General features: G+C 37.7%; 1 protein-coding gene across 1 annotated transcript in view; it reads right to left on the bottom strand.

The window, feature by feature from the left end:
- Window positions 1-16,855, bottom strand: part of Tei (irregular chiasm C-roughest protein teiresias) — a 760,200-nt gene that overhangs the window by 660,352 nt on the left and 82,993 nt on the right. Inside the window, exon 3 of the mRNA XM_076797260.1 lies at window positions 11,198-11,218. Coding sequence (XP_076653375.1) covers window positions 11,198-11,218 — 21 coding nt within the window. The remainder of the gene's footprint in view (window positions 1-11,197; window positions 11,219-16,855) is intronic.

The following is a 16,855-nucleotide window of genomic DNA, read 5'->3' as shown; positions in this document are numbered from 1 at the left end:
TCCACAGGTCTAACCATTACAAATGAGACTTTACGTCACGAATGAATCATATTATAATCCTCTTTTACTGGCCAGGAGCACTTTAAATTCTAATTATTGCTACGTTTTAAGCGCGGCCATTGCTGTAAGAATAATATTCTCTGCTCGGTTAAATGAGTATTCTGCCTCGAATTTTAGGTATCGAGCATATTCTGAACACAAAAGTGAACTGACACCAGTACAGTGTTTACTGGATATGTGTCCAAAACACGGATCTGGCCAGGGACATATATCGGCCAGGAGATACTATTCTTTGATCCACGCCGAACGCAGAAAAGTCGACCGATATCTCTCGAGCTTCTTGGTCCCTCACGGGGTATACCCCGCGGCAGTGGGGATAATTCCGCGACATTTATCGGCCATGCCTCGGCGACATATATAGAAAATTCACGGTATACAATTTTCTTTCGATATAAGACGACAATGTTTTCTTGGCATCAAGCAAATCTCTATCCCCTCTTCTTCTTTTGAAGTTGTCCGCTCGAGCAGTTGTCACCGCTCAGCCGATAACTTTATAGTTTGCTATTATTTGAAACCTCTCACTCATTTTTCGTGTTTACTCTTCTGGGACCATACGAGAACAAAGTCAAGCCGCAGAGCAACCCAGATCCGAAATACGGCGAAAACTGGTCCCGAGCCTTCGCCTTATATCGGAACAAGACTGTACCGATAGTTTTTCGCAAATATCTCGGGAACTAATTCGTAAGCGAGACTACGCGCCCAGGAGAAAGTTGTCCAAAATAGTAAGATTTATAACATATCTAAAAATCATCGAAATCGGAGGTTAGGCAGCTGTTAAATTTTTTAAAATTATTTAACAATGCTCTACCCGTTTGATCACCCTGAAACTTTAATACATAATAGTTACGTGACAGAACATTTCTGACTTTTGTATTCCTGACTTTTTTTAAGGACGGTCACTCAGGGGGTTGTTTGCAAAAACCACCCCTTAAGGAAAAATTGTTTTCAACCCTTAATAATTGGTTAAAAATTCCGAAAAAATATCCCGGATAAAGCTAGTTTGTAGCTTCATTTCCGCTGCTACTTCATCCGAAGATCTTCAGTAATAACTGAGAAAATAAAAGGAAAGGCTACGGAAGACCGTTGTTCGACAGACAAACACAAAGGAACCCATGCTACCAGGCCCTTTCCGTGTCGGGAGAAGGGTCACGTTTACATGGAGAAACTGCGATAAATCTAAAGGGAAGTATATCGCGTGATTATTAAAACCAACTTCTGTTCTCCAACTATCTGTCGCTCAGATAGATCATTAATTAGTTACACGCAAACGGGTTGATGCGGTTGAAGCGGACAACGATTCACCGAAACGGAAAAGGAGAAAAAAGGGAATCGAAAAGGGTAGTCGATAAGACCGGGAGGAAAAGAAGCGGAGCTTTTAACGAGCACTGCTACGTCTCACTCTCCCCCCCCCCCCCCCCCCTCTCTTCCTCCTTTGCTATTCAGTTTCTTCTCCTCAAATTGCTGGTAGAAGCACGGGGAAAAACAAAATTACACAAGCGAATTCCGGCATAAATAGTATTTGCTAACGAGTTGCCCTGTTGCAAGCCGCATCCGCTAACGCCGCTCTAGCCGCAGAGGGATGGCCCAAGAAATTAAGAGGGACCACTTTGGTTTCGGTCCTGCGAGGTTTAAGGCGAGTTTATGCTCCAATTACCTCGTTTGCAGTATTAATTCGCGCCTGTATACCTAGCCGTCCCCGTGCCCCGTTCTCTACATAGACAACCAGCCGAAAACCGGGTTCAGGCGAACCGGGGAACAAGAGAGTCAGCGACGGGATAAGGAAATGGAGGGTAAGACAATAAGGGGAGGAAATAGAGGTGAATCGAAGGAGAAGAACCTTTGCAAATGTGTCTCGGAAACTACAAGCCGCACGAGGATTACGTATTGGACGCCCGGAGGGTGAGGGGCGGGGGGCAGGGGGTTACAAGCATCGGCTCCACGAGCGCGCAAAGGATCACAAGTTAGGAAGTCGTAACCGGTTCGGGATTAAGCTTGTCTCAGGCAATACCTTCAGGTGAATACGAAATATATCTGGACTATGTGTAGATCGGGCTTTGGTTACGCCTCGCGCGCACAGGGGGGTGCGAGGATCTATACATTCGTCTCTTGAGACACGATTGCAGATCGTAGAATGAACTTGCACCCGCTATTGCCAGACGTCTGAAACCCCTTAATGAGATTTGGATTTTATATGGGGGAGAGATGACGCCGGTGCCACCGTCTTAATTCGATCGAAACTTGGGACTATTGTTGGTAACGCTGCGACGGGTGAGGGGGGGGAGGGGCAAGGGTTACATGGGAGTGTCGCGTTACGCACGGAATTTTAACAAACTCGAACAATCGACGTGGAATAGAAAGTTCGTATTTGAATTTAATTGCGCGCATTACCTTCCACTCGGATTTCTTAATATTTTATTGAATGTTCATGAGATTGACGGAGCTATGGTCATTAGTAAAGTTCAAGTTATTTTTTCCTCAAAGAAATTAGTTCATTTCACTTTACCTTTCTGATTGTGAGTTCTAAATATATAAATATATAAATATGTAAATATGTAAATATGTAAATATGTAAATATGTAAATATGTAAATATGTAAATGTAAAAATACGTGAATATCTAAATACATATATGTATACATATAAGTATATAGATATACATATAATAATATAAATAAAAATAAATAAATATATAAATTGTATATAAATAGAAGAAAAAATTAATTTCATATCTAAATTTTTTCGATGTGACAAAAAATTGTTCTTTTAAATTATTAAATTGTTAAATTCGTACCCTCATCTGTGTAGTGTTACTTACATACACTGTGAACAAAATTTCAGCCCAAAATTTTCATAAAGTAATCAAATCTGCTTATCCTAGTACAAGCAGTTATGAGGGCAGAGAACAATTTTTTAACTACAATTAACCTGCGCAAATAAATATTGATAATTTTTCTACACCTACGTATCCTTTAATCTCATTCGACAAATTTGTATAGAATCGTTCTATTATTATATTATTTTTAAAATAATATCTATTGTGTTAATAAGTAGGTAGCTAACAGATATAGCTAATGAATATAACATAATAATTCATTGACATGCAGAACAGTACCTCAACAATGATTATTATTCATAAAAACTGACAAAGATTCTCAAATGAAGAGATTCAAAACATTAATTATTTATCCGACTCTTCGAAAATGTAATTCATGAAATCTTTAAATAGGAATGTACAATTATTCAAATTCAAAACATTAATTATTTATCCGACTCTTCGAAAATGTAATTCATGAAATCTTTAAATAGGAATGCAAAATATAAACGACAATGACAAATGAAAAATATTCAAAAGCTATGAAACAGAAATAAAAATAAAAAAACTTGATTTCACTTTATCTTCCTGATTGTGAGTTCTAAATATGTAAATATCTAAATACATAAATATAAAAATATAAAAATATATAAATATATAAATAGATAGATATATACATTAATATAAATAGAAAAAAATAAATATTTAAATTGCTAAATACATAAATTGCTTTAGCGAATCAGTATCATAAATTTTGAGAAAATTCAAATTAATCATATTTGAGAAAAATGTTGGTTGGTTCTTAATATATAAATATATAAATTTATAGATATATATAATAATATAAATAAAAAAACAAAAAAAACATATAAATTGTTTTAGCGAGTTAGTATCATTCACTTCGAGACAATTCAAATTAATCATATTTGAGAAAAATGTTGATTGACCCGCCAACAGAAATGCATGATCTAGAACGTGGCGTACGAATTCGGAGAATCGTCAGTTGTCATGGAAATCACAACAGTTGCAATACACTATATTTTATACCAAAGTGTAGGTATTAAGACGCAATGAAACGAAATAGCAATTCGAAATGAATTCCATATATTGCCCATTCGGTAAACAAACGATCAACATGATCGATTCAATAAAAAATCAAACGGACAATAATCCACCTGAAGGTTCACCGCGAAGTGCTAATCTGTGAAAGAAGCACCGGGCGCGCGGACTTGCTTAGCATACGGTGAACGGAAGAAGTTGATTTTTGTTCAAAGTTGGATTAGTTACCGGGCTCGTCCATGCGTGACCGGAGCGTGTATGCTTTCCTCTTCGGACTTCTTTCGCGGCGAATCAAACTATCCCTAGAGATAGGTGGGTACTTGTGATTCTATGCCGAGCACATTTCAGAGAAGTTCTCGGCGGAGGGCAGCCGGGCCCGAACTATGGTGCCGCGTATTCTCGGCATTCACAGTTTAATCAGAAACCAACTCAGCTGCGCCATGGAAAGCAAGTTCAGTTACCGAGGAACGGTGCCCGCCAGCGAAGATAGACCGTTCGTATCGATCTGCATTCGGGAAACTTATCACGACGAACTATCTCAGACGGCTAGGCTTGATATTTTCCGACTGCTTGCGAACGCTCGTTACGGTTCTATACGACAAGAAATTCGTTTGTTTTTTCTTTTCAATCAATCCTCGAACATTTCGTCTTGGAAACGGTGTCGCAAAGAAATTACGGAGAGTTTGCACCGCGTCGTTGCACGCACCGAGCCAACAGCCCCCAACAGGTACGGGACGGTGGGAGAGGGAAGTATCGATCAAAAGCTTGAAGAGAAGAGCAAAAGTTCCGGATCGGGATGGGACGGATGAAACGGTTCTGGATTCTCCAGGGTGCTAAACTGGACTCCGGTATAAAGGTTCCGTAGGTTTCCTAGAGAACGTTAGATCAGAGGAGTGGATATAATCGCGGGTAAATGGTCCGTAAGTAACAGTCGAGGAAAACGTTTGAACGACCCTCCGTACCCCCGCCATTTCGCGACCACCTTTACACTGCCGACAGATAGATACATGCGCTGCCGTTACCGTCGTCCCAGGCACTCGACCGACGCTGTATCTTGATTATATTCCATTTAGGGTACCGCCTTGCCGCCCGCGGACTCGCCAACTCGCGGGCATTTCCACGCCGAGATATCTCGTTTGTCACGGGGGTTACCGTGAACCACGAATTTCTTGCTGGAAATATAGCCGACCAGAAGCGACAAGTTGCTGGAAAGTCGTTACCGGACCGTCTTTGAGTAACGACTCGAGAAACGTATTCAGAGGCCATGCGTCTTCCGATTTTCTAACTGCGCGGCATTACGGCCCCGCTGACGTTGATCTATTAGGTTGTTGCATACGAAATGTCGTTCGGCAAATGCAACTTTTGTCCAAATAGATTTATTCATCAAAATAAGCAGCAGTGCGATCAACGTGTTCTGTCAATGAACTTCAAGTTTCTTGATTGCATTACAGTGAAAATTGAATTTTTTTTTTTCTCATTCAGGTTCTTCATTTTTAACCCTTTGCGCTCGAAGCCATTTTAACTCTAAAACGAAACATTCCTTTCGACCTAGAATATTTCCCTTCTATACAGGGTGATCCACGCAATTGTTTTAAGTCATAACTCCGTTATTATTGCATTTACGAAAAAATGATAAAGGAGAAAGATAAATGGTTCGAAGAGCACTACATCTGTAGGCCTTCAAATTTTTTTTTAGATGCAGCAGTGCATGTGCAATTAACAATTGCATCATTTCTTTAAATAGAAATGCATATTTTTTTGCACATATCGATTCTTCCGTTCATTCTACGTAAAAAATGATTAGGGTACCATGGCAAAAAAATTATTAGATCTCGAGATATTTTCAAAAAATGTCTTTATTAAAGGAGATACTCAAACACTTCATGACTATGTTGTAAACGTAAACGCTCTTTCGACATTGTTATCATAACAGAAACCGATTTGTACGAGTAAGCATTTCATCATTCAGTAGCAATTCACGTATCGTAACTCGAGTACGAAAACTAAGATTTTGAAAAAGTGTAGCTGTATTTCACTAAATACAAGAAAATGTATTTTACTAACACGTAAAACGTGTCGTAACGTTTCTTACGTTATCAGAAATGTTTAGAATGTAATGGAGAAGCGTTTGAGCATCTTCTTCAATAAAGACATTTTTTGAAAATATCTCGAGATCTAATAATTTTTTTGCCATGGTACCCTAATCATTTTTTACGTAGAATGAACGGAAGAATCGATCTGTGCAAAAAGAAAGGGGGAAATCCAATTTAAAGAAATGATGCAATTGTTAATTGCACATGCACTGCTGCATCTAAAAAAAAATCTAGAGGCCTACAGATGTAGTGCTCTTCGAACCATTTATCTTTCTCCTTTATCATTTTTTCGTAAATGCAACAATAAGGGAGTTATGACTTAAAACAATTGCGTGGATCACCCTGTATATATTTTTTCATGCTATACATACGAAAATGGTGCAATTTACTCGTACAGTACTGAAACGTTTAGTAATTTATTAAATACAAACAAATTTAATAATGTAAAAAATATTTCGAATAATGATACAGGAATTTTTAGTGGCGCTAAGGGTTAAGATTGTCATCTCCATTTTGTAGCTCTTCTTACCCCCAACAACTAGCACGTTAATCAATCAACCACATTTTCCCCAAAATTCACGTAATGCTATCGTCGATAATTTATTTATCCAGAGTCACAACTTGTTCGTTGAAATTCGAACATATTTGTACAGGGTGTCCCAAAAATGTTGTACTTCTTTGAAAGGGGCGATTCCGGAAGTGATTCGAAGTAACTTTTTCCTTTGCGAACATTTTCTCCGCAGCTTTGGCCAATCAGAGCGCGGCTACGGCGGACGGATTCCGGCTCGGCCAATGCCGACGCCAGGCTCAGCGTCAGCCGTGGTAGCCGCGCTCTAATTGGTCCGCGCTTTTCTTTAATAACTCCTTACAAAGGCCGCGGAGAAAATTTTCGCAAAGGAAAAAGTTATTTCAAATCACCTCAGGAATCGGGGTAATTCCTGAAAGGGGTTTTCAAGAAAGTACAATATTTTTGGGACACCCTATAAGTATAATTAGTATAGGCACAGTGTTCGGTACTCCCACAGTAATTGAGTCCTCCACCCTAGTTCCATTCAAAATTGAAAGCTGCATCGTTTCAAGGCTGATATTCTCGGTAATTTCTCTAAAGCACCGAATCTATTCTAAAAATCTCCCATTCTTTCCTCTTCAATATTCTCCGATGCATTGAACCCGTTGAAAAGATCGCATTCTTTCCTATGATCTCGTGTAATCAGATTCCCTCTTGGTCGTTCGGGTTTTTTTTTCGAAATTGTTCGTTTCATTATTAAGACATTCGGGGAAAGAGCCAGAGAATTTTATGAAAGACTTAATGCGATACTTTCGATTCCTGCGACGCATCCCCAGGAATTTTTCTGTAACATGAAAGCAATCCGGATTCCAATCGTCCGTCCCAGCAATTTTAAGCGAAATCCTCGACTCGGACCATTCATTGAGATCGTCCCGTTGCATTCGTAGAGGAGATCCGTTCCGGATCTCGGATTGGAGACGTCCCGCTATAACGGAAAATACTATTACGGTCTCGAGTGTACGCAGCGCACTTACGAAACGTTTAAGGGTCGATGCATTTTCCTACGTATCGTTCGTTGTCCCATTCTGTTACGTTTATCTGGCCCGGGATATCTGTCGTCGCGGGCAATGGGAGCCGAGCGAGGCGTTTCGCCGAGACACACCGGTGCTCGGCGCGGCGCGGCGCGGCGCGTCGCGGCGACTGACTTCGCTCGATTTACTTCGAATATTCGTTTTCTGTTAACCGCCCAGGAACATAATGTGTTCGCGGAACATAAAACCTTTGGGAAATCCGAACGATATCACGCACACGCCCCCTAACCCGTGCGCACTCAAAACCCGCCGCTCTATTCCTAAAATTTTTTAAATTTCAGAATCGGTTAACGGGACGGCTCCCACTAGGCGGAAAATCAACTACAAGTTAGTCGGAATGACGGGTTATAATATTTTCAAATTCGTGATTCTTGAAATTGTAAAAATACAGCCACGAAGAATTATTCAACAATTTCTTTTCTTACGTATTGTAAAAAAAAGGCTGAAAATTTGGATAGACAGATTCTTGTTATTTTTACAATGTAATGTAAAATAGAAAGTGCACTTTTAGTGCTCCGTAAACCCAGTGTTAAGATAAAATTTAGAAATCGTATGGTTCTATATCACTTTTTACCCTAAGCTGAATAGTAGAAAAAATTCATTTTGTATTTAAATATTTTCGATGTAACAAAACATGTTTCTTTTAAATTATCAAATTGTTAAATCTACCCTTATCTGCGTAGTATTACCTACATACACTGTGAACAAATTTCAGCTCAAAGTTTGTATAAATTGAGCAAATCTGCTTATCTTAACATAAGAAATTATGAGAGCAGCGAACAATTTTTTAACTAGAATTAACCTGCACAAATAAATGTTGATAATTTTTCTACACCTTTATACTCTTCTATTACTATAGTTTGTCTTTAAATAATATCTATTATTTTAATAAGTATGTACCTAATAGATATAGCTAATAAATATAACATAATAATTCATTGACAAGCAGAACAGCTCCTCAACAATGATTATTATTCACAAAACCTGGCCAATGTTCTCAAATTAAAAGATTCAAAGCATTAATTATTTACCCGACTCTTTGAAAATGTAATTCATGAAATTTTTAAAAGCTATGACACAAAGTATAAAAATAAGAACACAAGAGAAAAATCTTTAAACTGAGATATAACCAGTCAAAAAAGTCTCATAGACGCAAGTATGATAGCAGAAGTGTTTGAGCAACAACCATAAAAGGAAGCCCGATGCTATGCACAATCTAAATTGATCCTCCTATCAGATCCCGAGGAAGTGTCAATATTTTTAACGATATCCAGCGCGATCCGCGTACAGTCTACACGAAACTTATTTGCGACAACGGGGACCGTGTTGCGTGTATCCCGGGACAACCATAACCGGCAGTCAGTAGCAGTCTTTCACGGAAGAAGCGGATTAACGTGTCCGGTTTACGTCGGATGTGAAATCGCGTAATGAAATTACACATTTAACATACATTTAGTATTAAACCTTTGCACTCGGCGCTATTTTCATTCTATAAACTAAATTTTTCTCTTCCGTCTTAGAATATTTTCATTTTATTCATACGAAACTCCGATTCCACAAGATCCGATTTCCACATATAATATTTAAATGTTTAGTGATCTGTTAAATACAAATTTTGTAATGTAACAAATACATTGTAATAGTTGTTGTAATTTCTTTGGAATAATGCCGCAACAATTTCTAGTGGTGCTTCTTTGCACTCGAGTGCAAAGGGTTAAAGAGAGCTAAGCTGTATGGCATTGTTGTAAAAGTAACCGCGGCGCGAGCCAGCTGAACCGGCTGCGCGACCTGATCCGTTGAAATTTAATCACATCTTGCCCGACGACGTTACGATATAGTGTCCATAAATCTTGGAATCGACGTTCCCTCGAACTGAGAATGTCTTTGAAAGGTATTTCCCGGGCGCCGCAGCTTTTCCAACATTAAAACTCCTTATCCCTACCACGACTTATCCTCGCGGAGGCAGTAACACCGTCGACGCCGATTTCCTGTAACACCCTATCCCACCGTTCGCCACCCTTTTTCGCCCATTTTCACCCACAACACCACCAGCCAGCCCTCAATCTACCCTCCCGCTCTCGCCTTCCTTCGCCATCGACCACTCGACCCACCCCCACTTCAACCACGCTTTACATTCCACTCCGCTAGATTTATTTGTCGATACATATTGGCCCCCGCAACGACTGACACTAATCTCTGACCCCACGGCGCGGCGGCGACTCATTCGAGCCACGACAACCCCGAGCAATTGATGCGCGCACGATGCCAGAGTTTTCTGTCCTCGAAAAATGACGATTCGTTCCAACCTTCGATTTTTCACGTTCCAGTGTACGCTGACACGGTCGTGAACTCAGCTCAACCGTGTATCTTCGATATGAAATGTTACCCACGCTATATTGGCCGTCGGATATAGCTACCGGTAACCTCGGATCGACGTAGAATTGGATTTCGTATTACATTACATAATTCAACCGACAGGTCAATATAAGAACATAAAAATATTTTTCTAAGCATGTCGCTCCAGTCAATATTTTCTACGGTCTCTGGCTACGTGTAAGAGTTCGTGTTTTTTTTTTTACTAAACTGTGGATTTTTTTCAGCGAAAACGGACCCGCATATGCGATAAATATACGAACAATATTTTGATATTACGCAAGATACGTTATACTTGGTTGGAAAGTTCAAAGATAAAATTAAGATATTTATTCATAAGCTTGTTCGATAACGCGTTGAGCTTCCTCAAAAATGCCAAAAAAGTAATAAAACTGAAAATATGTTAAATATTTGAATTTTATCTTCGAAGTTTTAAATTCAAATTAAACGTGTTAAGTTGCCTCAATAGTGCCAAAAAAGTAATAGAACTGAATGGAAAATATGTTATTGAATAAATATCTTGATTTTATCTTTGACGTTTTAAATTCGAGTTAAACGTGTTAAGTTGCCTCAATAGTGCCAAAAAAGTAATAGAACTGAATGGAAAATATGTTATTGAATAAATATCTTGATTTTATCTTTGAAGTTTTAAATTCGAGTTAAACGTGTTAAGTTGGCTCAAAAATGGTAAAAAAGTAATAGAACAGAATGGAAAATATGTTATTGAATAAATATCTTACTTTCATCTTTGAATTTTAATTTAAAAACGCTAAGAACTTTCGGTCCAACCCAATATATTACAGTATTATTATTAGACTGTGGATTTTATGTATTTATGACAAAGTTGGAAACGTACAATTTAAAGCAGTGGACATATTAAAAACATTACCAGGACACCAATGTATTATTTTCAGCTGAATAAGATAATTAGAAGAAGAAAGAAATTTTTATTTGGCTCCTGTGTCTTGCAATCGATGCAAATACGTTTTATTTTGCATAAAGATCCGCAGTTCAGTTATTATAATCAATTTATTCTTTATAATTTGTGTTACAATACACAACAATCGCCTTTCGTACACAGCGAATAATAATCAGGATTTTTTTAATGGTTTTAAGCTTCACGATAACTGAATATGAAGAATTCAATAAAAATATTTCTCGCCCAGTCTTCAAAAATTAAAAAAAAATAAAATTTTACTTACTTTCAGTTTCTCCAAATTTACCTGTAAACATTTAAAATTATGTAAATATTCACAATAATAACAATGAAGTACAATCAGGAAAATGATCTGTATTTCTAGTAACATTGAACTAATATTGCAATATGTAGAATATGCGTAACATAAACTTGAAACAGTAGAGAGATAAAAGGAATTTAATGGTGTCGATATACAGGGTGGTCCAGTACATGTTAGCCCATCATTATCCACGTTGTTTTTGAAAATATTGAAAAACTTTATGGCATCAAAGCTTTTCAGTTCAAAAAGGGCTACAATATGGCAATAACAAATTTCTTGGAACATATAAGAGTATCGGAGAATTCAAGGTCACCTTCCTTCTTTTAAATAGAAATGTATATTTTCTGTGCACTATTCAATGCAGCTCGTCATTCTCTATTAAAAAATGTATGAACCTATGTCGAAAATGAATACTTTAGATTAATTAACTTTATTTTATTAATACTTTATTCTCCGCAACGAACAAATTGTATCGTCCAAGATGAATTTTCTACCTGAAAAGTTAATTGAATTTCTCCATAGAAAATTATATTACTAATTTTTCTCTACTCGTACCCAAATTGTCTATGTGTTTCCCCATACTGAATCTGCTTGTGTAAACAAACTTTCAAAAACTATTCATTTATTTCGAAGGTATATTAAAGGTAACATATTGTTTAACAGATTCTGTTAGTAACATGCAGATATAAGTACAGATATAAATTAAGCTACACCACTGATTAAAATACGAATAAATAAGAATTTTCCATTTCAACTCTGCAACAAACAAACGCTGATAAAACAGAGAAAACACAACAGAAATGTGAAAATCACGAGAATATTTGCTTAATTTTATCACCGTGAAAATTTACGGAACATGTTATTTTTTTAACACATTTTGAAACATATGAATTGTTTAAAAGTTTGTTTGTGTGAGAATATTCAACATTAAAAATATATGAGTCGTGCATACCAATTTATCTCTACAGCGAATAATTTCCGAGATAAATAACCCAATATTGTCTGCCTTTCCAATTTTGCAGGGCAATTACTATCCTCTGAATATGAATGACTGCCGCCAAAACAGTACCTGTCGAATATTCTTTCGTGTTTTACATTACACGAGAAAGCATCATCGAAAATCAGATCACAGTATGAGATCAAGTAGGCACTTTTAAAGAGGCATTAAAAAGAAATTCATATCATTGTTATTTATGCATTATCTATTCTCTAAAACTTCTATGAGAAATATGCATTTTTTCGAATTTCTGAAGAATTTCAATCTTTTTAAAATAGGTTTGCCTAGTCCGAAAAATCCAAAAAAATTGCACACTCATAACCACAATAATATGAACGTGGTAATCTGATAACTTCAACATAAAATCAGCAACTTTAACTTTCTGGAATTTTTAAAAAATCGACTTCGCAGTCGAAAATTCGAAAAAATTTCTAGTCGTGTGTGCAATTTTTTCGCAATTGTTTTGTTAAGTACATCAGAAGAAATAAAGTACTCCTCCGATAACTACCCTTGTGGTAGGGGTACCGATTTGAAATTTGCCATGGAGGGTTTTGGGGGTCGTATCGACTGTGATAGGAAGAAAGATCAATTTAGTTTGGTGCGCACATTTCACTCCGGCTTTACCCTCCCTTTAATTTCGAACGTGTAATTAATTTCACTTTTTTTCCGCGTGCGACGTTAACAAAATTGATTTGCAGGACTGTACCATTAATGTCACCGACATTATCTTCGCTGTCGCGCATCAGTTACGGCTCGGTGTATCTGCTACGAACCGGTTGTCACGAGAGCATAGATGTAATGCGGGAGTAGTGTAGATCAACGCTTAACGAAACAAGCCGGAATGCAGGAGAGAGGACCGGCCGGAATTAACATATGGGTAAACACAGGTAATACAAGTCGGCCGCCGGAATATGGCTCGAGGCGAGTAGACGTAGCCAGTATCGCTATCTCTGACCGGCATCTCGATAGAGTACGGCCTCTCTCACCGTTTCGAGATCTGACCCCATAACCTACCCCAAAATGATGGGAAACAGGTCGGTGTACCATTACCTACCTCTATACTGCGACCCACTCCGACGATCAGAAGTCGGGATCTACGTGTGTGCATGATTCACGATAACGAAATTCGAACTTCTACGAATTAAATGATCTTCGGATTGACGGTGGTGGTTTCTGACTCTATGACATTACAGACAATTACGTTAAACGAATATTAACCCCTTGCCCTATAATATCGAGTCAGTCTCGTGATGCAGATTCTGAACAGAGTCTAACAAATATGTTATCACTGCGGATCTTTATGCATTTATAACAAAATTGAATAGATCAAATTTGAAATTGTAGGAAAATTTGAAAAATTTAAAATGTCAATATACTATTTCTCGTCTATTAAAATTGGCAAGTGAAAAATAACATTCTACTTACTTTCTATTTCTTGTAATCGATGCAGACAATTTTTATTTTGCATAAAGAAATTGGTTGGATGAAATATAGAACAGTGAAAGATTAGAAAAATTTCAGAATATTCCAATGTTGTTTTTAATGTAACTAAGGCATTAAGGGATGAGATCGATTTTTATTTTATTCTTGCTTCCCGCAATAAATGCAAAATAAAACTTTTATACATCGATTGCAATCTATAGAAACTAAGTGAACGTTTATTTTCCTCGTCGATCATTTTCATACGTTAAAAACGATATATCGACATTGTTGAACGCTTTTAATCTCTTCACTGTTTCGAATTACATCTATTCATTTTTGTCATAAATGCGTAAAATCCGCAGTCTGGTTATATTCATTTCCTTTAAACCGAAATAAAATTCTATTTTGTTGTATAGTCGATATACAATAACCTTTGGAGAAAATATAGGCATACAACAAAATATAAACTTTCTTGTTATTTCTACGATGAGGAATTTCTAATCACTATAACCGCGAAGTAAATGGTAGTGCAAGGGGTTTATCATGGTAATCAAGGACAGAGAAGGACGGAGGAAAACGCATTGAGCTCATCGTTCCGGAAATGTGTAAAATGTTACTTTTCTCGTTCCGCGAAGTTAAATTATTCATTGTTATTTTTAACCTTTTAACCGAGCGATCTCTCGATCATGAACATTTAGGGAAACGCAACGAAATACAAATGAAATTGTCATAACAATACAATATAGGGCTAAACTTCACTTCAGGAAACCAGAAATGTTTAACTTTCTTTTATATAATCCTGTAGATTTTGCCGAGGAAATGTCGAAAATCCAAGTTCTAATCCTATGAGATCAGTAGTTCAAGAGTCATGCGTGTGTAAAGATGTGGGATTTTCAGCGTTTGAGAAACAGAATATTTTTCAATATATCTTTAATACTGGAAACTCTAAAATATTTTCTTTTGGGGATTGTTAATCACGAGAAATTACTAAGCTCTTTACAAAGTAAAGTAATCGAGAATATCGAAATATAGAAATTAAAATATAATTAACACTGGTTGCTCACTTAGTGAATTGTTCCTGTACAAATTCTATCGTTTACCACCTCGTGTATAAAATGCGTTTCAACATGGCAATCTCTCAAGAATACCGTCATGGGACGAGGGTCGCGAGCGACTATAACTGTCCCCCGTAAAAGCGTACTTAATCTAAAATTGATAGGGACAAAGTTCCCAACGCGGTGCTATTACTTCTATCTGTGTATAAATAGTGTCCGCCGGTGGTTGGGGAAAAACTCGCGGAAACTTGGAATCGACAGAAAATTTTGCTTCTCGTGTCCACGGCGAAACAATGGCCGCGCATAGAGGAGACGATAAAAATAGACAAAGCTGGCTGTATAGCGAGCGTCGATGGTCCCTCTATATCTCCCGGCTCTCTACGCTCTGTCTCTCGTTGCTCGCCGTTGCTCGCAACTGGTATGGTCGCAACGGTAACTTCGGTCATTACATTGCCAATGTCGTGCACCGAAGTGCAGGTTATTCGCGTTGCAAGTGGCCACCGCAATCGCCAGAGACACGGACGGAAACAACCAGAAAGGAGAAGAGTTTGCGTCCCCCCCCTATCTGCGTAGTTTATACTTCTAGTGTGCGGTGCACGCCAGATAGCCGACAGTATGTGTAAGGAATGGTTGTCTCCTTCGTGTTTCGAATACACACCGCGGCGATCGCGCCAGGAATCTAAAAAACTTAATATCTACCGTCACGCCGGCAGCGTGCGCGGACTTAAAAGCAGATTTGTTTTCGCATTTTCAGCCGGTTGTTTCCTTTTTCTTTTTTCTTTTTTCTTTTTTTTTTTTTTCTCTCCCACCCCCCTCCACGGCACCGGCAATCTCGTATGCGACCAGACACTCGCCGCCCCTGCGCAACTTGCTACCTCTTCGAGCCGGATGCATATACGTGACGCGGCGACGACCGACACGGATTTCGCCGTTTACAGTTTACAGGCGTTCAACGAGAGCGTTAACGGCCGTCAAATCCTCCGAAGTTATACTGCTCTTGTCTTGTCGTACAGTTTTTGTCGCAATGTCCGTGCAGCACGAATGCACGCCCGAGAGCAAACTCCGTTACTGCCGGCAACAACAGTTAAGCACGAGATAACGGTCTTAGGCAAATGAAACGATTGTAAGGCGTAATTTGCCCGTTTATCAGTTTGTAACATACGAGAGTCTGTCAATATTAACCGTTTGCACTCGAAGCCATTTTAACTACAAAATGAAACATTTCTTCCGACCTAGAATATTTCCGTTCTGTATATATTTTTTCATGCTATACATACACTATCGGCCAAAAGTAATTGACCACATATAAAAATCGCATAATTTTCTTAAAATTGAACCAAATGGGTTGAGATTTCTTGACACGTTAAATGACAAAGTTTACTAAGTAACGGGTAAACGAAATGTTGAAAAAATTGGTATTGGTCGAAATTGCGAAGAAAAAAATTGAAGTTTTCAACTTTTTTATCTAAGCCTGTAATGAAACTTTAATCAATACGTTTTGTAGATCTACGTTAATTATGTGTACGGTGAAAATTGCATCTAAATCGGTTAATATCGTTATGAGTTATAAACATTTAACTGTGATCACATAAGGGTGAAATTCCTTGACAATGCCGAATATCTGCGACTTTCATTCTTAAGCTCTCATCTTGAAATGTTTATTGCTCATAGCAACGTTCACCGATTTAGATGAAATTTTCACCATACACATAATTAACGTAGATCTACAAAACGTATTGATTAAAGTTTCATTACAGGCTTAGATAAAAAAGTCGAAAAAATTTACTTTAACTTTTTTCTTCGCAATTACGACCAATACCAATTTTTTCAACATTTCGTTTACCGGTTACTTAGTAAACTTTGTCATTTAACGTGTCAAGAAATCTCAACCCATTTGGTTCAATTTTAAGAAAATTATACGATTTTTATATGTGGTCAATTACTTTTGGCCGGTAGTGTACGAAAATGGTTCAATTTACTCGTACAATACTGAAATGTTTAGAAATTTATTTAATACAAAGAAGTTAAATAATGTAAAAAATATTTCGAATAATGATACAGCAATTTTTAGTGGCGCCTTACAGTCGCCATTCGAGTGCCAAGGGTTAACACTAAACCTAGCATTAACAGTATCTGGTAAATATTGCC

Source organism: Halictus rubicundus, chromosome 11 (assembly GCF_050948215.1).
Source record: "Halictus rubicundus isolate RS-2024b chromosome 11, iyHalRubi1_principal, whole genome shotgun sequence".
Taxonomy (NCBI): domain Eukaryota; kingdom Metazoa; phylum Arthropoda; class Insecta; order Hymenoptera; family Halictidae; genus Halictus; species Halictus rubicundus.
Note: the sequence above shows the minus strand (reverse complement) of the source record. Positions and strands in the feature narration are given on the sequence as shown.